The sequence below is a fragment of the Gymnodraco acuticeps genome, unplaced genomic scaffold (assembly GCF_902827175.1).
Source record: "Gymnodraco acuticeps unplaced genomic scaffold, fGymAcu1.1, whole genome shotgun sequence".
NCBI classification, from domain to species: domain Eukaryota; kingdom Metazoa; phylum Chordata; class Actinopteri; order Perciformes; family Bathydraconidae; genus Gymnodraco; species Gymnodraco acuticeps.
In genome coordinates, this window is record NW_022990047.1 from 2,647,942 (window position 1) to 2,672,087 (window position 24,146).

A 24,146-nucleotide genomic window follows, 5' to 3' on the forward strand; every position below is an offset into this window, starting at 1 on the left:
GTTTTATTTATATAGCACATTTATAAACGATTTTTGGTCGAGCCAAAGTGCTGTACATAAAATAAAAATAGCCTACAGTAGAGACACTTTACACACAGTTTAAGGGGGGAAAATGGGAGAAACCTCAGGGAGAGCAACAGAGGAGGGATCCCTCTCCCAGGACGGACAGACGTGCAATTGATGCCGTGTGTTCGGTCCTCATCAGGACATTGTTGTTCATTTGTTGGATTTGTCTCCCCCTGCTGGCGGTAGTCGTAATGTGTAAAATATGTACCATGTGACCTAGTGCATAAGGAAGCTGCATGTGAACAGGACAGCCACATGTTTTTTTAGTGACCACAATCTGCCCTAATCCTTGACGTTCCGTGCCTTTGGTCGCATTATTGGTATGTACAATTGATATAAACGTAGTGTTCTTTCATTTACAATGAATATGTTTATAGAGAATAGTTTTGAGATGATAGTTAATGTGTGTTGTAAATTCATCTGTAGAACTACCGTTAGCCACAGCCATAATTTTGTGCTACAGCCACGTGTGTGTATGTTTTTTGGTGTCAATTCAACGTATAATGTGTGTAAATATTCTTCCGCATATTTATGTACTTCTTGTATTGTGTTTATTTCCTAGTTTCACCCTTTCTTCATGATTAAAAGCGATTCAATGACATCTACGGTCTCTAGTCCTTGATGGTGGAAGGTGTTTAGCTGACAGTCAAAGTGCACAAGAGATACGTGCACGTAGGACGACACAGTGAAACAATAGCTTTCTAGCGGGCTGGACAACAGGTTTGAGCAGATACAAGTTACTGCTGCTACATTACAGCTAAGAGAGAAGACTACAACAACAGCGCTAACGAAGAAACCTTATCCTCGGCTTCACAATGGAAGAAAAACAAGCAAACTCGTTCAAAGTCAGGTCTGTCGCATCAAGCTCCGTGAAAAGCAGTGCTTCCACAAACAAAGCAGCAGTTATTGCACGCGCAGAAGCAGCAAGAGCACGAGTTTCTTTTGCTAAACAAGAAATGCAAATGAAATGGAAAGGGCACATATAGATGCATCTCTGGACGTCCTGAACATGGAAAGAGAAGCAGCCGCTGCTATTGCTGAGGCAGAAGTCCTTGAGGCAGCAGCAGACAGTGATGGGGATAAACATAGCTTCAAATTAGAGTTCCCACTCAAACCCGAAGAGCGTACATCCAAATACGTACTTCAACATCCCAAATCACACAATAGCCTTCAGTCAATGCCAGAAATGGAACCCATTAATGGATATGGAAGCGCTATGCCACAGCAGGATAGGATTTTCCCTGCACTCTGTAACCAAGATAACGACAATAACTCTCTACTGATTAATGCTCCCGCTCAACAGCCGGTCAAGTTGGAACATAGATCAGAAAGAAGATATCCAGTTGAAGTTGGACAGAATCATGGATGGATGAGGACAGGAGGACTCAATGATCGTAAGCGTTCACCAGCTCAACACAACAGCACTCCATTAGCTGGCAACGCAGAGGAGAGTCAGAGCATGACAGACTTTGTGAGATTCTTTGCTCGCCGCAAACTTGTCAGCACAGGATTGTTACAATTTGACGATCGTCCAGAAAACTTTAGAGCCTGGCGAGCTTCGTTTTTTAAGACAGTCAGAGGCCTAGACTTATCGGCTAGCAAAGAGATGGACCTGCTAGTCAAATGGCTAGGAAATGAGTCTGCTGGTCATGCAAGGCGTATCAGAGCAGTGAATGTGAACCAACCTGAAAGAGGGCTAGCCATGGTGTGGGAAAGACTGGAACACTGTTACGGATCACCAGAAGCTATTGAGAGCTCACTCTTCAAGAGACTTGATGGGTTCCCCAAGTTGACGAACAAGGAATTTCAGAAGTTGAGAGAGCTGGGCGATCTGTTGATGGAGGTTCTTTCTGCCAAGGCTGAGGGAGATCTACCGGGCCTCGCCTTTCTAGATACCTCACGTGGCGTCAACCCCATTGCACAAAAGTTACCATACAACCTACAAGAGAGATGGATAAGTGAGGGCACCAGATACAAACGTCAAAACGGTGTACCATTTCCACCATTTTCCTTCTTTGTGGACTTTGTCTGTGAACAAGCAATGACAAGAAATGACCCCAGTTTTGATCTTACCATGTTCAACAATACCCTGTCTTACTCAGAAACGCCTGCCTTCAAGCAAAGCAATAATAGAACAACTATTTCAGTCCATAATACCGACGTGTCTTCCCCCTTCGATACAGAGATGACTCAAAAGATGACTGAGGAGCCTGGCAGACAGTGTCCTATCCATAGGAAACCTCATCCTCTACAAAAATGTCGCAGATTTAGAGAGAAATCCCTTGAAGATCGTAAGGCCTTTCTTAAGGAAAATCGGATCTGTTACAGATGTTGCGCCTCAACATCTCATATTGCCCGAAACTGAGCACTTGACGCTTGCTTTGCAGAGTGCGAAAGTGAAAGTCACAACACAGCCCTACATCCAGGACCCCCAACCTGGAAGGCCACAGACCCTGCCATAGAGTATGGCGGGGAGGATGAAAGTACACCTGCCAACATTGCAGCCCTGTGTACCAGTGTCTGCGGTGGGGACCTGAGCGGCAAGTCATGTTCCAAGATCTGTCTCGTTAAAGTCTTCCACTCAAGTTATCCAGACAAAGCACTAAAGCTTTATGCCATCCTCGACGATCAAAGTAACAGGTCACTTGCTCGACCAGAGTTTTTTTATCTTTTCAAGATACAAGGCCCCAAGTCACCTTACTCACTGAAGACATGCGCAGGAGTGGTAGAGACAGCTGGAAGAAGAGCGAGTGATTTCCAAATCGAATCTCTCGATGGGCAGGTTTGTCTATCTCTCCCTACGCTAATTGAGTGTAACCAGATTCCTAACAACAGATCATAAATCCCCACTCCAGAAGCTGCGCTCCACCACGCACACCTGAAATCTATAGCTCTTCAGATTTCTAAGATGGACAACCAAGCCCCAATACTCCTTCTCCTTGGAAGGGACATAATAAGAGTACACAAGGTGCGGGAACAGATCAATGGTCCTCACGATGCACCCTATGCTCAGAGGCTCGACCTAGGATGGGTCATCGTGGGAGACGTCTGTTTGGGAAATGTTCATAAGCCATCCATGGTGAACACTCTCTTCACAAGCACGCTAGAGAACGGTCGTCCATCTCTCTTTCAACCTTGTCCGAATCGCCTCCTCATCAAAGAAAGATACAGCTACTTTACGTCAACTTACCCCACAAAGAGCTACTTCAGTGATGACACTGCCTGTGACAAAGGTGAAGACCATCTTGGGTGTACAGTGTTCCAAAGATCTAAGGAAGATAACAAAATATCTCCCTCGATTGAAGACAAGGTCTTCATAAAGACCATGGAACAAGGGTTCCGAAAGGATGATGCCAACAACTGGGTTGCCCCTTCCCCCTTCAAGAGGCAGAGGCGACATCGTCCAGACAACCGATCACATAACCTTAAACGTCTCTCTCCCCTCAGATGGTTCATTTCCATACGTGGTCCAGTAAAGCATATCCGCTCGGATAGAGGCACCAATTTCCACAGAGCCTGCAAGGAGCTCCAGGTTCCTTCAAACATTGACAGCGTCCGTGTGGAGAGACATGAGGCTCTCACAACCCTTTTGGCAGAAGTAGCGGCCATCATGAACACAAGACTCTTGGGTCCAATATCCACCGATCCTCCAGATCCATTGGTGCTGACCCCTGCTACCCTACTCACACAGAAGAAAGGTACCTTCTCAACTCCTCCAGAGGATTTCACCCCCAAAGACCTGTACAAGCGTCACTGGCGTCAAGTTCAATTCCTTGCAGATGCCTTTTGGAGCAAATGGAGGAAGCAGTACCTCTCAACTTCGCAGACAAGGAGTAAGTGGCACAGAAGCAAGCCAAACATTGATGTTGAAACTATTTTTCTTGTGAAAGACTCTCAAGCAAAGAGGCAATGCCATTGGCATTGGTCACCAAGGCATCCCCGGGCAAAGATGAAAAAGGTCCACATCGTAGAGGTCAAGATCATCAGAGAAGATGGTGCTAAGCCTTTCCTCAGACCTATTACAGACTTAGTCCTTCTTCTCTCTGAGGAAGACTAAAAGAGCAAGTAGTGACATTCAAACATTGATATTTAGAAGCCAAGTTAATGGGTGTTATCAATAGATACCAGGCAGGGAGTGTTCTGTCCTCATCAGGACATTGTTGTTCATTCGTTGGATTTGTCTCCTCCTGCTGGCGGTAGTCGTAATGTGTAAAATATGTACCATGTGACCTAGTGCATAAGGAAGCTGCATGTGAACAGGACAGGCACATGTTTTTTTGGTGACCACAATCTGCCCTAATCCTTGACGTTCCGTGCCTTTGGTCGCATTATTGGTATGTACAATTGATATAAACGTAGTGTTCTTTCATTTACAATGAATATGTTTATAGAGAATAGTTTTGAGATGATAGTTAATGTGTGTTGTAAATTCCTCTGTAGAACTACCGTTAGCCACAGCCACAATTTTGTGCTACAGCCACATGTGTGTATGTTCTTTGGTGTCGATTCAACGTATAATGTGTGTAAATATTCTTCCGCATATTTATGTACTTCTTGTATTGTGTTTATTTCCTAGTTTCACCCTTTCTTCATGATTAAAAGCGATTAAATGACATCTACGGTCTCTAGTCCTTGATGGTGGAAGGTGTTTAGCTGACAGTCAAAGTGCACAAGAGATACGTGCACGTAGGACGACACATCGTGTGTAAATCGAAGAGATAATACATTTGACAGCATATAGACCGAATGTTAGGAAATGCATGTGTCTGTAATAAGAAGATTAATCCACGAGGATGTCAGCTACAATCCTGTGGGAGCCATCAGGGAAGCAGCATGACGAGACCCAAGGCAGGACCGCAGAGACAGGTTCAGCCACGACCCGAAGTCCACGACTTAATCCAGAACTCAGGATAGAGGATCCAAGACACAGGACTACAGCAAGAGGATCAGCCTCGACTCCGGATCCCGGCGTAGATATAGATACAAAACAAGAAAAAAGATTTGGCTGGGTTAATCAGAACAAGAGAATACACAGACACAGACAGAGAGGGAAAAGGTCATTGGATAAAAGTTATTCTTGATAACCCTCTAGAAAGATCTCATGAACTTCCCCACTCAATCTATCAAGACCCGAGCAGTTCTATTAGATATAGGATAAGAAATAGAGATAGGGAGCACAACAACCTATCTCTTCGTCAGATGCACTCCCCCGCTTATCCAAGCGACTCTGTACCCCGTTACCCTCTACAAGGCCATAGACCAGCAGAGGGAAAATGGGGGGTGTGTAAGGGTAAGGATTTTTAAGAATAAACCGCAAAGGTCAAAAGGGAAAAAATATGAAATATAAGGTACTATATTTTAAGTAATCCTATCTACTATTCCTATATTTGAATAATGTATAAACTATTTTTAAAATACTTTATGAAATCCTATGTTATGTTATAAATATTAAAATAAAGAACTAAATGAATAAATATATAATTAAACAAGAGCCAGAGAGAAAAAGTGAGTTTTAAGTGTTGATTTAAAAACCCCCAGGGTCTGGGCCGACCTCACATGGAGGGGCAAAGTATTCCAGAGCCTAGGGCCAGCCGCTGCCCTCGAGTTTTAAGCCTGGTCTTAGGCACTATCAACAACAGCTGATCAACCGACCTTAAGGCTCTGCCTGGGGTGTAGCGATGGAGGAGTTCGGCTATATAGGCAGGAGCCAGCCCATTTAGGGCTTTAAAAACAAATAAAAGGAGTTTAAAATCTATTCTGAACCGAACTGGAAGCCAGTGCAATGAAGCCAGAAGTACAATATTAACAGGAAAAAGGTTTACTTTAGAACATTCTTGAGACCTGTTATTTCACTATTAAGGGGTACATGTACAAACATAACAGTTGGTACATCTGAACATTTTGTATTCTTGTCCCCCCCTTACTCTATTTAACTTAATCTAATTGAACTGAGCTAAATCATGCTCAAACTCCTCAAATAATATGGGCAGAATGTTACACCATCAATAGCTAACCCTAGACTGATGAAGGTCCCATATATTACCTGCAACAGCTAACAAGAAATGACTTATTATGCCAACATTTCAGTGCTTTTAAGAGCTGATATTTCATTTCAGTGGGGTATCAGTAATGCACCTCAAATGCAGGAGCATAACTGTGTTGTTGCACAGATAATTTATTTTTGATAATTAAAAGATATTTACGATTTGCTGCTGACTCTTATCCAACTTCCTTTTTTGTATACTGCTTTTATTTGCTGTAGTCGATATTCAATGTAGTGTTGTAGCACTGATGCAAGGTGCAGCAGCAACACCATAAGGCATGGAGAGCTAACAGTAGAAAGCAGTACTGTGTACATATTAAAGTAACAAATAATTGATCAGTTTTACATTTTAGTGCAGACATGTCAATTAAACAGACCGGTAATTTGAACAATATGTAAGAAATGATGTCATTAGCATAAGAAACAAGACCTTGTGAATTCAGTAAATTGTTTACATTTATTTAGTTTCTTGAAATAAAAACATCACAAGAGATACAGGTATATCTTCAATTGAATTTCGTAATACTACATCAATGACATGACTTAAATGAACACCACTCCCATCTGTATCTATTTTTTACAGTGAGCAGATTTGAATAAACTACATCATTTACACAATATTTCTCAACAGGCAATACTATTTTTTCCATTTAAAACAATTAAGTACAATACAAGTAAATACGTCTGTAAACAAAAACCCAACTGTATTACTTAATGAACGAGTTGTTATTTAAAATATATTTTTCTTATTGTGATGTCTTACAGTTAATTACACTTCAAGGGCATAAATAACCCTGTTGCATGCAGGTTAATGTCCTTTATTGTATTACAGCTCCATCTTGTGGCGTAATTTGGCAACAGATATCCTCCCATGAGTTACATTATAGGGTTACAGAAGCAAACAAACAAAGCAGTACCAACGTAGTAACACCATACTGACCACATAATTCTTCTTATGCTCGATCTACAAAGAAATAATAAACAGATCTTCTACAGAAACATCAGACTCTGTTATGAAGGGTAAAGACATTTAGCGTTGAGTTCTGTCCTGGGTGGTGGGAAGTGGGAGTGTTTCTGCTTCAGGGTAAACCAGGAAGCCAGAAAAGGTGGTGTACCTCCCCTGGTTGCTGTAGACAGCGTAGCGCTCATCCTGCTGACTGTACAGCCACACACTCTCGCCCCGACGGAGAGACAGCAGCAGGCTCTGACTCTGCATCTCCCTTCTCTTCGACGTGTCCTCATCAAACACCATCGCCTGCACCTCGCCCTTCCCGCTCATCAGTTTCACAGAAACAGCCTTACGAGGGTGTTTCCCCACAGTGAAGGCAAAGAAGTATGCGCCTGGGTATTGGCAGGTGAACAGGCCGGAGGTTTTGTTGAAATGCCCCCCGATGTTGACGTATTCCACATCAAAGGTCATAGGTGGCTTTTCATGCTGCTTGATACTCTGACCTATGAGTGTGGACGTCCGTGCCATAGAGAAGGCTGACCTTGGCTGCTCTGATGTGTGACCTCTGGACAAGAGGTCAGCCTGAGGGGGGCAGTTTGGGTAGGACGGCCCTGATGTGGACAGATGGTTGCTGATGTAGCTGGTTGGGGAGATGTCAGGATATACGAGGTAACCAGAGAAGGCAATGTAAGGGCCAGCGTTGCTGTACAAAGCATATTGAGGACTCCGCTGCAAAAGCAGCCACACTGTGTCCATTTCCTTTAAATTGATCATAACACTTTGGCTTTGAATTTTCCTTCCTTTCTTGCGGTAGTCGTCATATGCTATGGCCTGCACCTCCTCTCCGTTCTTCGCCAGTATCACAGAAAGCATTTTCTTTGGGAATTTCCCCACAGAGAAGGAGAAGTAGTAAGCCCCGGGGACGCGACAACGGAATTGCCCAGTGTCTGGGTTAAAATCCCCTCCAATGTTGACCATGAGCCTGTTGAAGGTCACCGCCTTCTGCTTGCCTCCCTCCATGCTGCTGGTTCGTGTGGCAGAGAAAGCAGAACTCTGACTTGAAGTCACTGGAGGGCCGTGAAGAGAGGAAGCTGGTCCAGAGCAGGAGATCATGATCAGTATACATGCCAGGTAGCAGTGTGTGCTCCTCTGAGCTAAAAAATAAAAGGAAACAAAAAAAATACATTTACAAGTGGTAAACATACATTTCTGAAACTTTGGGAAAGTTAGATATTTGAGATGTCTTTGCTTTACAAATTAAAAGTCCAGTCTTGTAGCTTGAGATCTGGTGGTCAGGGACCCTCAGGGCTTACAAAATACATCTGAGGAGGGTCACCAGATAATAAAAGGTGTACTTCAAAATGTTTAGATAAATGTTCATTCGCTTTCTAGCAGAGATTAAGAAGACTATGTTTGTCCATTCAATACAAAAATACAGGCAGAAGACATTATCTTGTTTAGCTTAGCACAACAACTGGAAACAGGGGAAAATAGCTAGCCTGGCTCTGTCCAATGTAAGGCAAAATATGATATATTCAGATAGAGAAGGAAAAAAAACGGGTTAGTTTAACTGCTCATAGCTAATATCCTGTGAAGTGTTGTTTCAATGTAAAAAAACACCTCTTTTGAGTCTTCAAACCAAGCTTAGCAATAATGCCTCTATATGAAATACTCCAAATTGATAAGGAAGTCTGGTTACGCCCTGTCGAGATTGATTTTGTGACTCAAATCAGGCGCTCTGTGAGCAGCAGCCCCTGTAATGTGGCTGATATTGTCTGTTCTCTCTGTGCACTGAGAGAAGGGACTAGATTAGGTGCTGGTTCATCTGTTCCTGTGTCTGTTGAACAATGGAAAACTTTAGAGGGCCGGTGAGGTGGGGCAGGGCAGGGCAGAATGCTAAAAGATACCACTTAGATAAGTTGCAGATATTCTGTTATTATAAATTAAAAACTTGTGATTATTTTTTAGAGACTTGTTTACACTACTGAAATGCTGCCTTTTTAACCATTACATACATTGGAGAGCATTACGTATTCAGGTTCCAATAGAAAATGATTCTCTATTTAAAAAATGACTATTATTAATATGTAATTTATAATTCCTGTATACATGTAATGAAATAGAAGAATTTGAAATCACACTACCATAGATTGATCTGACAAGCTTCTATGATCACACTCACACTGACCACCTCACCTGCAAGGCAACAAACACACGTTTAAGTAGTAATGATTTGATTTGACCTGCACATTTTACAAAACACTAATGATATTTACATTTACAAAATAAGTGAGCTGGCAACATATTAGCCTTATACTGTAGTAGTCAAAAACCTTCATCTTTTGTCCTCAACTTTTCAAAATAAAGATTTAACATTTGAGAATAATCTGCAGTGTAACATAATGCTTTCTTATTACATAGAAGGCAAATTAGTCGGTATAGCAATATAGTCAAACAAAGCGTGGACACAATGAATAGAAAATGACCTATAGTTATGACCAAAAGTGTGAGGAGACAATTGTAATTTACTATACTTCTACCCAGATAAATAAAAACCATACATACAATTCGTAGCCCACTTACGTGTGTACACATAAACTCCATGCTCTAAAGATGAGCTGAAACAAATGTCAAACTCACCTGTTAGGATTTGTTGAGAAAGAAAATGCATGCTGGACTTCGTTTTCTTAGACAGACTTTTAAATAAAGTTCCTCTTAGTTTGCTGCACTGCTAATGACCATATGACAGGCCCAACACCCAGAGGGACAAAGCTTCTGTCCAAACAGACATGTCAGGAGGAGGAGCTCCAGGTCCCCTCCAATCTATAGCTCCCATTCAGCCTGCAGTGCAAAACAATGAAAATGCAGCTGTACCTTCAGCCTTATTTTGTATGTACTTGTTTTGTCTAAGAAAGATTAAGGAGCTGTGGGACACAACATTTGGATTTTCAACACCAGACAACAGTCCATTATCTAGACAATTTATATCAAAAATAGGTAATTGAAAAGTGATTGTTGAGAAAGAATAACATTGAAAAACAATGTCTGTATAATAATGTTTTCAGCCAAGATAATTTCAGAAAAAGAAGGTGTTATAGAGTTTTAGAACGTAAATTCTGCAATTTAAGAAAATCATTACTTGTGAAAAAAATTAATCCTGGTTGGAAAATATTTGTAAAAATGGTTGCAACACTACTTTAATGTTGGAAAATGGATTATATGATATTACTGTATTTACTGAGAGGTTATGGTAAGGCAAGGCAAGTTTATTTATATAGCACCTTTCAACACAAGGCAATTCAAGGTGCTTTACAAAAATGAAAGACATTCAGACAATGGCATTTAAAAACAGTCAAAGATAATACAAGAAACATTAAAAGAAAAAATACATGAATACACAGTTACAGTGCAGTTTAAGATATGAATAGTTCACACAGAAGTTCCACTTTACTGATGAACACAACGGCTCAGTTTCAATTAAAAGCAGCGACAAAAAGATAAGTCTTCAGCCTGGATTTAAAAGTAGTAAGAGTTGCAGCGGACCTGCAGGTTTCTGGGAGTTTGTTCCAGATATTTGGTGTGCTCTCACGTTAAACTTGTTGTGTTGTAGTTCAGTAGTGTGAAGTACCTGGGTTCATTTACTGTAATAAAGTACTAAGCACTGTCCCAGGTAAAAAAATATTATGCTTAAATTACACTTTTTAAAGAATTTACTAAGTACACTTTTAGGATAAATGTGCTTTTTTGTCGCATTCAAGTATACTAAAGTGTACTCAAGTAGTACTTGAGTACTACTTGAGTACTACTTGAGTATAGAGCCGCGTTTTTTCTTTCTCGTTTTAATGCCATTGAACACGTCTTTTGATCAGATTGACAGCTACGGTGAGAGACATCTCCCCTCGAAGCTACATAAAGGTACTTGTTGTGATGTCTGTGTTTGCTTCCCCTGTCCGAGTTCAGATCACTCAGTGATGATACTATATACCTAAATAATCTGTGGAACCTCAGCTTTAATCGGATATCTTGTAAATGCAGCTACGATAAGTAATAATAAGGGTACTTTTATCTTGAGTTCTGTGCCAAAGTGCGTTAGCATTTTTCGCTCAGGGGTCATTTAGATGCTTCTTATGAGACTTGTGTTTTGTTTTGGTAAAAATGGTTTGTATCGTCAATTAGCTGAGATTATTTCCGTTAATCTGGTATAACACATTAATAGGTTCTTAAATATGATGATCCCCTGAGACACTGTCGTGAAAAAAAAAGTAAAGTACCCGCCGGGACTTTGGGGTTTAACAGGTTAAAAAAACCGCAATATATACCGCAGGGGGGGGGGGAAATCGCATTGTCAGTTTTTTTCAATACCGTGCAGCCCTAATCAGGAGTGTTGTGGACTCATTCCAATCCTGCTTGTAGTTTCTGGTACAATACACTGTGTTTTGGTCAAGGAGTTTCTGAAGTCTGGAGGGAAGCTGTGCAGAGACACAACACTTCATATTCAACCCAGTCTCGCGGCATTTCGTGTTCACCAACACGATTTTTAATCTATTGATTCGTGTTCACCAACACGATTTGCCCCTTTTTTTCGTGTTGCACAGCACGATTTTAAAAGCAATGTATTTCTACTGCCTGCAGCACGTCTTTTTCTCCGGTCGGGTAAAGGAAGACCGGAAGCTGTGTGGTTCATAAAAACATGTTCTTACTCAATATCAAGCCACAGTTATTGCTTTTATTTGAAATCGTATAATGTTGGACTTTTGTTGCCGTCTGTGAGGAACAGTGGCGAGCCGTGACTTTTATACCTAGGCCCTCTGACCCCCCCTTCCCTCGAAAAAAAAAGAAGATATATTACGTCTCAACGTAGACTTCAGCGGAATATCAAAACAGTGGTCCGGGGTGCAAAACGCATCAATGACAGCGAACCTCTACCACACAAAACAACCAGTGGCGTTTTCTCCCGGAGGCCAAGGGAAGCCAGGCTTCCCCTGTTTTTTCGGATTGTAGTTATAATTTAAATAAATAAATACAAACACTTTGTTTTGTTTCGATAATTCTCCTTTGCTGTGTGTTGCTGCCGGCCCGGCTCTCCCCCATTCTCATTGAGTATTTTACAAAGAGTGAAACAAACAGCGCCCCTCTAGATGTTATGGTGAAACAGTAGATTGCACTCTCTGTTGCGAGAGGAGGCCAGCCGAATCTAGCTTCCCTTGGTGAAAAAAAATGGAGGGATTGACCAATCAGATGAGGCCCACGTGATGCCCCTGCCAACCTGTGATTGGTCAGGGCCATGCCAAGGGAAGCTAGCCGCCTCTTGCTTCCCTTCAGAGGCGGCTGGCGGCTGGCGATTTGATTGGACACTGCCATCCAATCAAATCACATCAACATCAGTTTTAATACTGTAACTGTCATCACCGCCGTTAGAAATTATCAAGCAAATGAAGCATTATGGAGGGTGGAGATTTGGCGTACTTAATCAAACATAACTTTACTAAACTTCCGCTACAGCAGCAACTACAAATTAAATCAGATGACAGGCAAATGCCCGCACTCGAGCTGTGTGTACGCAGAGGAAAAAGGGAGAGAATCGGACGTTCAATGAGGACAATTATGTCCGCACGGAGTGGCTAACTGGAAGCGCTAAACTTCAGCGTCTATTTTGCTGGCCATGTCTTCTTTTTGACAAGGATTCGTGCTCCCTGAACAATCCTTGGGCAACTTCAGGATTCATCGACTTTGCCAACCTGTCACGGGCAATTGAGAGGCACGGTAAATCCAAAAATCACATAGATTGTGTGATTGTCTGCATACATTAATAAGTAAAATGCTTAAATTAATAAGGAGAGAGTTTCAGCTGGAGAGTGCGTGCGGACCTGTCGGTTAGATAACAGGCGTGTGCAAGTCCTGCATCTGTGTGATACCAATGTGTGTAAAATGATACCGGGCGCTGTAATCACTCATCTGGTTACGTTATTGACCACCCCCCGACCCAAAAAATGGGCTTCCCCTACATTTTTCCCCACGCCACGCTACTGAAAACAACACCATTTATATAAACACCTATCATGACAGGGCACCCACAATTACAAATGAATTAAGTCGGCACCGCGGCCCGCATTGAAAATGACTTATTAGGCCTACCTTTGATGATCAAATCACTGAAACACAAAGTCCATCCTCCTGTCCTTTTGGATGAAGCACTTGATGGCGGGTCATTCAGCTGATCCTTTGCCACTCCAGTTTATCATTGTAACTCAATCTTGAAAATGACTCGGTTAATAATTTCGCAACGATGTCATCACTATCACTGAAGTGAGCCATCATGAACGAATTTATGCTAATCATAAATCTATCGATTAGATTTATGATTCAAAAATAGTAAAAGTAGGATAGACATGTGGATATTATCCGGCTGAACACAACGTGCATTTATCTAACAGGTTCGTTTTCCACAGACCTTATTTCGAGCTATTTTCCAAAACCCTATGGAGAAATCGCACTGCTTTCTGTCGAGGGAATCCGAGCGCAGTTTACTTCCGGGTTTTAGGACGCGTCACTGCACCACTTGCATAGACCTCACAGCGGGCGGAACTTGTCATAAAGTCCGCGAAAATAAAGCCCGCCCATTTAGAGGGAAGATATGATTGGTCAATTGTACTGTCATTTGACATTACTCTCTCGTTGAGTTACCTCTGTGAATGTAGAGAGGGACCAACAAGCTCTCCCGTCTTCACATAACTCGCAGAGACGGCATTTAACCCTTCACATTCCAACAGAAACTGAACAGGCAGATTCGAAGGATTTATTTCTTTGGAAATATTATTTTAAATACAATTAAATCAAGTTATTGTGTAACAATAAACAATAAAAAAATGTAACAACAAAAAAATATTTTAAAAAATATTTTTTTTTAAATGTTTTTTTTTAATGTTTTCAAATATTATTTTTTAGAATATCTTAGGCCCTCACAGAGGGCCTAGAGGGCCCTGACGGCTCGCAACTGGTGAGGGAAATAAATGGGGCTCAGAGCCTCAGGATACTGAAATCTGTATTTTTACTCACCAATAACACACAATTATCCTTGCTTTTATTTATTGGTTTAATTCCATAATCTCGGGCTTTTTGGCGTCCGTCAGGAACTGAATTTCAAAATAAAAATAACCGGAAACAGACGTAGGCATTTCGAGCGATTACCCAAGATCCTCAGCTATGGTTTTAAGCTCGTTTATTGGATGTTTTAGCCGCAATGCATGCTGGGATTTGGTGTTTATATGATATGAAATCCGGAAAACATTTTAAAAGAATAAAATAATTAGGGCCGGGACTTTAACGCGTTAATTAAGATTAATTAATTACACAAAAATTAACGCGTTAAAAAAATTAACGCATTTTAATCGCACTTATTTTTGCACCGCGGAACGTTTCTCACTGGATGAGTTTCAGGCGTACCGATTATACTGGAGCACCAACTAACGTTCATGACTTCAGACAACAACAAACCACAGTGAACAACAGTGCAGGGTCGGCGTCATGGGGGGTCATTCGCGGGCCATGCCCCCCCAAATGAGTCACTGTGCCCCCCCAACGCAGGGTGGGCAAGCCTTGTCACTTTGCCGATTTTTTCTTTTTTTTATCATATAGCTAGGCTAAGTGAAAACGTTTCCACTAAAGGTTTTTTGTGTGAAATACATCAGAAATAAATAATACAAATATAAAACACAGCCTGAGGTGTGCTCACTGCTGCTCTCTGATTGGTGTGTTGCTTGACCAATGACCCCCGACCTTTTTTTTGTTATCATTACGTGGCTGAGTGTTTAGATGAAAGCCCAGTGGCGATCTGTTAATCTGTTACACTGATTATACAGTAAAGCCATCAAAAATAATATGATATACAGTACAGTACAAGTACATGGGTCTCTGTGTTTCATTCAAGCTCTGTGTGTGTGTGGCACGAGCGCATTTTGTGAGTGCGCGAGCGGTAACGTGGAATGTTGTGGTTAGCATCTGGTTAGCTAGCTATGCTAACGGATATAAAGGGCTGTTTCTACACCAAGGTGGAGGACAGTCCTCTCCTGTCAGACTGAGAGGATCTTATAACGTCAGCTCAGTGAGGTAAGGACTCTCTCAGTGTTTAGATAGTTCACTTTAGTGTAAGTTATCTCAGTGGGTCTCAAACGGTTTGGTCACCATTTATGTAAGTATTTTCGAGGAATACCTTTATATGATCATTATAGTTATTAAAGAGAGAATAAATGAAAAACGGGTATGAAATACTATAGGACAGTAACACAAGAATACAGTTTAAAAGGGGAATGATTAGTGAAATATCCATAAAGAAAAAGTAAATCTGTGTACAGTTCTGTTTCATATGGATGCTGAGAGATGTAGGCTATCCATAGATCTCTTCACTTTGCTCTCAAAGTGCACCAGATTGATGCATTTAACTTCAATATTTTAAAAATAATCTTCCCGGGGGAGCATGCCCCCAGACCCTCCTAGAGGAGGTTAGGTCCACCCCCACCTAAAACATGTTCACATGGATAGGATACTAAATACATTTGCACACTTTTTATATGATGGCCAGTCCATATCAAATCAGATCAAGTTTTATTTATATAGCACATTTTTCAACGATTTTTGGTCGAGCCAAAGTGCTGTATATACAGTATAATACAAAAATAACCTACAGTAAAGACACTTTAAAGCAAATACAACAGCACAGTTTGTGCAGAATATCAGTATGAGAAAACGACACCCTCTGTCCTTATATGTTTCTGTTTTGGTGGTCGTGCCACAACCGTGCATGTATGCACAAGTCATAGGTGCACTATACAATAGCACTACACCCCTGCAATGTGTGTGAAAGACAATAGACTTTACAGCATGTTTTTTTTAAATTGAAGTTGGTGTTTGTGTGTTGGTTGTTGACGGCAGTGTGTGCCCCCCCTTGGTAAATGATTGCCCCCCCATTCAAGTTGTTCTAGAGCCGACCCTGCAACAGTGGGATATATTGTTTTAAAAAACGGACGGATGGAAGCGTCGATAAGAGCACGGTTGTGTGCAAATTATGCAAAAAGGAATTCGCATATCACCGCAGCACATCAAGCCTCAAGTATCACCTCAATGCAAAACATATAGCAGCTAGCGTGGAAGCTAGCGTGGACGTTAGCCTCTTTTATCGCGTTCACACCAAAAAGAGCCGGTACTAAAATTAGTTCATGAGAACCTTTTTACCCCCACGAAAGTCCCTGCTAGAGAGCAGAGAGCTGCTAGAGAGCAGGGACTTTCGCACGGCTCTCTTGTGAGAAAAGAGCTATATTTCTGATTGGCTGGGCGGATTGCAAACCACACCCCGTAAAACTCCCAAACAGTTTTGTGAATTTGATTATCCTCGCATTAGCATTATTAGCATTAGCCCTGCGCAGAAACGCAGAGAGACTAATTTATGGCAACACAAAATAAAACATGGGAGCGGTGGAGATGAGGAGGTGTCGGCGTTCTGGCGATTTACTCGGAAGGCTGCAGGGACTCCCAGCAGCTTCTACTGAAGCCAGTCCCCAACTCCGGGGACTTCCGGCCGGGGACTTTGGGCGGCAGTATACGCCGTGAAGTGGTTTGCGGCCTGCCAGTAAACCCAAAGCAGAAGAAGAAGAAGTGACGTCAGCGGCTTCATTTGCCTAATCCACCCCCAGGTTCAAAGAGTTCTCAACTTCTCATGAACTAAATTCTCATGAACCTTTGTGGGAAAAGTACTGCGGTGTGAATGCGCCTAATGGTATACTAAAATCCATGTGAAAAAAATTCCTTCTCACTGTTCTTAGGTCAAATATTTATATGTGATTAAAAATGCGATTAATTTCGATTAATTAATTACAAAGCTTCTAATTAATTAGATTAATTTTTTTAATCGAGTCCCGGCCCTAAAAATAATACTTAATTCCGAGTGCTCTTGCTTTTCTCTTTGAAAGTCATCACATAACGGCATTGTAATACACGGTTCGGCTGCATTGTATATTACAGATCTGCCGTAGTTCTTTATTTATAGAGCCCTGATGAGAAGACCTTTGGAAAAACTGAGAAAATGCCGCCGAAACTGAATACTTGACGTGAATCATAAATATATTCAACAATTAAACAACATCTTCAATTTCTCTTCACACAATACGTCTCCTTGCAGTATCAACACTAATTCGGCTGACTTTTACATTTGATCTAATTCACAGATAGGTTATATTTACACCATAACGGTGCACAGCTGATATAAAAGGACTGTAGTTTTTAAAGATATTACTGATTTTCTTTGAATGTAAGAATGTAAATACTGAGTCTGAAATAGTATAGCAATATGCTGTAAAATTATGTGAAAGCATGCATAAAACTACACATCTTCAGATGTTGTACGAAAACACAAGTGTCCTACACTAATAATACAAAGTTATTATGGCTGTGTGTACCTTGTGTGCACCTCCTAGTGGTTAAAGCATGTTATTGAATTATTGTGTTTTATTTGATTAAAAAAATATTAAGAGTACATACTTTCATATGGGGGGAAGTATAAATATAGAATATAAAAAATCAAGAAGATACTATAAGTGATCTCTACAATAAAACAGTTTAGTGCAGAATGTACAAAGATATTAATAGGAAGAGGTGCAAAACAGAAAAATGAATTAACCTTTATTTAAACATTAAATAACAGATTAAGGTCTTCTTTTAAATAAGAAAAAAGCTTTGGGGGTATCTATCTACAGATAAATATTAAGCCTGACAAAGTACTTAACGTCTAATATATTGCTTTCCTGTAATGTTAACTATGTTGAAGCACTTATTTTAACTGATATTATACATATGAATTATACTCTTATGTATGTAGATAGAATAAGAAATGTGCAGAATATGACAGTTTAATGGTGGAGGTACACACATATTGATAGATGTCTTGTAATGCACTGTTGAGGAACCTGTGACCCAAGTGTTTCATTCATTGCATAACTACACCGTAGTTGTGTATATGATATGTCAATAAACCTTTGAAAATCTTGAAAGGGATGTGCAAAATAGCCATAATATACAGTCTTTAATTAACTATTAGTAAAGAATAACGAGTAATGAATATACTTTATTACTCGTTTCCATTCATGTCAATTGCAGATACATGTTTAGTTTAGTCTTCTCAAGCACCAACTATCAAATATCTCTCCTGATTGTTGGCACTTGACAATCACCTTACCTGAATTTTACTCAGGTGTAACTAAAGTCTGATTTAAGGGTTGTTTATATTTCACATAATTAATCAGAATCTGCAAAGTAAGTCAAATAAATGCAGTGGAGTAAAAATACCAGGTTAACCTCTGAATTGTAGTGGAGTAGAATTACAAAGTAACAATGAGCTGTCATGTGGGTATTAATACTGCCCATTATGGACACAAGCGATTTTCACCCATTTATTAATTATATGTTTTACATTTGATAACACCAATGTGTTTAATACTGGCAACTTCTAATTGTGGGAAAAACGAAAACGTTCAGTAGAGACGTCCCATAGAACATTTTGCGAAACACAATAGCCAGCATGTGTAGTTCTGGGGGGGCGTTCGATTCCAGTTTTGGATAGTCTGGCGTGGTTTCGTTCCATTTCACACAGCTGTTTGACGCTCTGCGTAACCTTACGGGGACTGTAGTCCTAAACGATAGCTGGGGATTATGGGTAGTGTAGTGTCTTCGGCCATCCTAAACTCAGAAATGTTGACAATCGCAATGATGCTCGAAATGTCCCTTATAGGCCTACGTCTGTTTCCGGTTATTTTAATTTGAAATTCAGTTCTTGACGGACGCCAAAAAAGCCCGAGATTATGGAATTAAACCAATAAATAAAAGCAAGGATAATTGTGTGTTATTGGTGAGTAAATAACAGTGTGTTATTTTGAAAAGAATAACGAATTAGAAGGAAAACAATATTTAAAAATACAGATTTCCGTATTCTGAGGCTCTGAGCCCCATTTATTTTCCTCACAGACGGCAACAAAAGTCCGAAATTATACGATTTAAAATAAAAGCAATAATTGTGGCTTGATATTGAGTAAGAACATGTTTTTATGAACCACACAGCTTCCGGTCTCCCACGACCCGACCGGAGAAAAAGACGTGCTACAGGCAGTAGAAATACATTGCTTTTAAAATCGTGCTGTGCAACACGAAAAAAATGGGCAAATCGTGTTGGTGAACACGAATCAATAGTGTTATGGAAATAATTATCATAGACGCCAAGATGTGGCATACAGGACAAACCTTGATGTCTGTTTACCTCCTTTAAGGACACAGGCTGCTTCAGCCAATAATGTTATTGTTCCCATTCTGTGACCGGTCAATACTGGGTCACAGATGGTCTGTATTGTGGGTACACTGGGACACTTCCTTCTCTGTTGTCTGAGGACTCCAGGGCATGACATATGCAAGGCCATAAGTGGCGGAAGCTGGTAACTTAGTGTGCCCAAACTATCTAAAGCTATCTTATCAAAACATGTTGATGACTCTCTGTGGAACCAGTTAAATGGGCTGGCAAGAGAGAGGCTCTCCAGAATTGACGTGGCAACTCTACCGTGAAGTCAGAACCTCTGGCTCTTGGACTTGTGATGTGAATCCTCCGGCCGTTAACTCCAAATAAACCATCAGTGTTTGACATCAAAGCTACTGCTCCTACCGTGTCTCCTTCCTGAGTCGGTGACTCCCACTGCATAGCTACACAGAAGTTTCCTCTACAAATTGGCGTTGTCGGCAGGATGCCAACAGATCTTCAGATTCTGGTAAGTGTGATTTTCAAATCTACTTTGGACATTGCCTTATCAGAATCTGTGATTGACGGTATCCTAAAATTACCTGTGAAACTGATCGGCTGCGTTTCCTTTTGGTTAATGAACATTTGGGGATAATAAACCCAGGGAATCAGTGTCTGGGGACTCAGTCCTGGCTGATTTCCTCTGTGTGTGCTGCTCGGGACGGAAGTGCCATACAAGCATACACAGCTCATGTTTAAAGAGACCTTAAAGAAAGAGCATCAGTGAGGTGGAGCTTCTGTGTGAATTGAAAGCAATGCAAAAGATTTGTACTGGACAAATCGCCGGATTTTGAGGGTCTTAGTGGCCAAACACAGCAGTTGAAAATAAGCAGCCAAGAGATACCATACTGTTATCACCTCTCTGTAAAAACGGCTCCGGCTCCAGCCTTGGGAGTGTGTGTAAAAACACCTCCCCCGTGTTTGTGGAGCTGGGGCAGTATAGCTGAGAGGAAGAAAATCACAGTTTCTTTGTCTAGGTTTTAACTCACGGCACCACCGTCTTTCAAACGGGACGGTCTAAAAGCACTCGTTGTTTAGGACCGCTTTCTCATGGTTAGACGGGCCAGCGCGAAGTGCGTGCACTCCCGATGCGCCACGGTTCTCTGGAGTAGGTGGCGGTCAGGAGTGCATACATAAAATTATAGGCTAATTGATCAGAGGTGTGTAGTGGCAAGCAAGCATAGGCAAACTGTGTTTCACCTTGAGGTGAACTCGATAGCAAGTATATATAGGCTGGTCGTACGGACTACAGTCAACTGAGCTGTTGTTTGGAGAGAAAGGGCAGGGAAAAAGTCTGTGGGCTCCGATCGGGGGGGCACAGCGCCACTAGAAACAAATAGCCTAGTGGTTGTCGCAAGAGGATAAGCTAGTTATCGCTCTTGGACGGCTTTCAGGCACCGATAAATCACTTGTATACAAGGGTGAGGCGTGAGAAGACGCCCCACTGGAGATAATTCCCGACCCCATCTAATGGCGCATTTCCACTGCAATGGGGTAGCCCCGTTTAAGCGTCCCTAAGCGTCCTCGCTCAGGCCTCGGGCTGCCTCGCTGGCCGTCCGAGGCCGTGGCGCATTTCCATTACAGTTTAGGACCTGGGGTAGCAACGCAGTGTAGGCGGGGCGATCGGCTTTGTTTTTGTTCACATTTCGAGTTGTTCCGTCGAGCTCCCGCTGGATTTGATCATCCCCAATGAGATGTTAGGAACGTCGTCACCTCCTTGGTCGACCACGGTGTGCTTTTCTTATTAGACGTAGCCATTTTTGTAGCTCATCCATTTACAAAATGCTGTTTATAAAAATGCTGCAAGCTTGCTTCTAAATATATATGCGACGCTAGGGATGAACTCGCGCGCGATCTTGTGACGATTCACTCTGACCAATCAGCAGTCGAGAGTGTTGACGTCACTAGTTCAGCCCTGGCCCTGGTCTGATAGAACCACGATTTTATGGGGCCGGAAAAAGAGGGAAAAAGTACCCGCTAGCCGGTACTAGGCTATATGGAAAGGCCACCAAAAACTGGCCTGGCCGCTTGAGGACGGTTAAGGACGCTTAAACGGGGCTACCCGCTGCAGTGGAAATGCGCCATAAGATCTCTAAAATCCGGACTAAATTGAGCTGAAGAGCTTTGCTGTCGCGCTGGTGTTTATTACGAGTTCATGTTTTGTTTGTCTCATTGTTTGTATGGGGAGTCTATATTGGTTTGTCCCGCCGTCTTGTGTATGTTTTGTAACAACTAATAATGAATCAGTCCATAGACAGGGTAAAATGAACTAAACGTTAGTTATCTCACCAAAAGTAAATGACTTGAGAAAAATAAAAAGTGTTTTTATGTCCTGCCTCTGAGTGTGCAGGGAAAAATGTAAACAAGAAGCCCACTGTTCAAGGTGAGCGCTAGGTGTAAGAAGACAAATAAATAGAGTGTTTTTATGTCCTGCCTCTGAGTGTGCAGGGGAAAATGTAAACAAGAAGCACACTGTTCAGGGTGAGCGCTAGGTGTAAGAAGAAAATAAGATTATATTGCTTTAAGAATCCATTCTTAAATGGTATTGCTGGTATGTTAAGATATCTTTGTGACCTTGTATAAACCCTATGCCCCGTCCTGCGCCCCGAGACCCTCAGAGACCTGCCTGAGGAGATCAGGGTTGCAAAATCTGTTTTTGTAGGTCAATGTTGTATTATTTGTTTAATTTGTTCTTAATCTATGTATTGTATAGTAATAATGAATAAAAACGTAATGTATTGAACACATTCCGAAACAAAGCAGATAAGACAGAACTAGACTCAGACATAATACTAATTGTTGTTGAAACCTTTTGCGCTGTTGCAGCAAAATGGAAACTGTGTTAATTATTCTGTTCCAACTGGCCACTGGAATCAGATAATTGATATAAGTTGAAGTTCAATTACAGTTTTAAAAAATAGTTTAACATTCTTTATTAAACTGCTTCAAATTATTTCTCGTATCAACCAATTGGTCTCCATAGACAATACTAAAATTAAAATAGTTGTTAAACTACTGACACGTTTTCTGAAACCGAGCTTATGAACAACAGAGTAAAGGTTGCTGGTTAAGCCAGGATCAATATATTTGTTGAAGTTTTTATTGTGTGCATAATAAATGTGTTAAATTAATTGAGCAATTCTTTAAAAGTATAATGTTGCAATTTCTTTCAAATAAGTATAGGCTACAGTTAAAAAATAGATGTTGTTTTCCAAGGGCCTTTCTTTCACAGGCCCACACTTTGAATCATAACACTCCCAAGTCCTACAGAAACTCAGTATCATTTTGAGTTGCAAGCCAAATCCAGGGGTTCTACACGAGCCCACTTTTTAAATACCATAAAGAAAAGTATTGAACCCAGCTCGAGCTAAATGTGAAATGTATTTAATTAATGTGCAAGTGTTTTGATTTATTTAAAATGTTCCAGTCTAGCTTCCTTCGAGTTTAGTATAACAACCCTGTCTCCTAAAAATTACGTTCCCACAGAACTAAACTGCATTCTGAATTACGTTTAGCTTGAAACGTATTTACTCCCACGTTACGTTCGTTATGAACGTATCTAAAATACGTTTATTTTCTACATATCTTCTAGAAACACATTTTCTCCCACGTTACGTTCCTTATGAACGTATCTTAAATACGTTTATTTTCTACATATCTTTGCCATTTATTGTCTTGCTTATAATAATGATAATAGTCATTTATAAATATCATTTTAGAGCACACCTTTGAAATCGAGAATCAGGCTCGATATATGGTTACATTAAAATCAGTAGGCGAGGCTGTAATTTCGCCAGCTGTTACTCTCATGAGCGAGGCAGAAAATAATAGTTTTAACATGACAAAAAGCTGCTGTGTCGTTTACCTCAAACATTAAAACAAATCCAGAGTTACGTGTTTCTGTACTTCCTCTAAGAAGAAAGGACAGTGACAGAAGAGCTCTGTGGCTTCAGGCTTGATCGCCGTTCAAATGACAGCGTTGGTTTCCCCAAAAGTGGGCGGGGCTGTAAAGTGACGTAGATTTTACTATCATCTATTATTCAAAACCATTCTATGTATTCTAACGTAAATTACATGCCAGTGTTTTATCTTTTTATTTATTTGTTTTTATTTTAAATCGTATAAACGTCTGTGAGGAAAATAAATGGGGTTTAGAGCCACAAAATACTGAAATCTGTATTTTTAAAAAATCTTTTCCTTCTAATTTGTTATTCTTTTCTAAATAACACACTGTTATTTACTCAACAATAACACACAATTATCCTTGTTTTTATTTATTTGTTTAATTCTATAATCTTGGGCTTTTTAGCCGTAAATAAAGTCACCAGAAACAGACGGGACATTTCGAGATTTAGGATGGCCGAAGACACTACATTACCCATAATCCCCAGCTATCGTTTGGGACTACAGTCCCGTTGACAAACCCCGTGATGTTGGAGTGGTAGTGCGCCAAGGTTACGCCGAGCGTCAAGCTCTTTGAAATGGAACGAAACCACGGCAGACTATTCAAAACTGGACTCGAACGCCCCCCGAGAAATACACATGCTGGCTATTGTGTTTCGCAACATGTTCTCTATGGCACGTATCTACTGGGAATTGTAGTTTTAAAAGACGTTTTTCCCAAAATTAGAAGTTGCCAGTATTAAACTGTGTACAGCCCTGGAGGTTTAGGCGATAGGAAACACATTGGTGTGTACACATTTAAAACATGTAATTACTAAATGGGTAAAAATCGCTTATATCCATAATGGGCAGCATTA

The 24,146-nt window shown here is 40.9% G+C and overlaps 1 protein-coding gene across 4 annotated transcripts in view; it reads right to left on the reverse strand.

The window, feature by feature from the left end:
• Nucleotides 1-6,543: 6,543 nt before the first annotated feature.
• The window catches only part of si:ch211-219a15.3 (uncharacterized protein LOC563077 homolog), a 29,933-nt gene continuing 12,330 nt past the window's right edge, over nucleotides 6,544-24,146 (reverse strand). The window contains exons 1-2 of one of the 4 annotated variants that reach the window (XM_034215647.1): nucleotides 14,115-14,168; nucleotides 6,544-8,212 (exon numbers count right to left, since the gene is read on the reverse strand). In XM_034215647.1, the coding sequence (XP_034071538.1) occupies nucleotides 7,140-8,171 (1,032 nt within the window). In that variant the 5' untranslated portion in view covers nucleotides 8,172-8,212; nucleotides 14,115-14,168 and the 3' untranslated portion in view covers nucleotides 6,544-7,139. Of the gene's footprint in view, nucleotides 8,213-9,202; nucleotides 9,626-9,698; nucleotides 9,980-14,114; nucleotides 14,169-24,146 lie in introns of those variants that run through there. The other 3 variants (XM_034215645.1, XM_034215648.1, XM_034215646.1) reach the window with 3 other exon arrangements.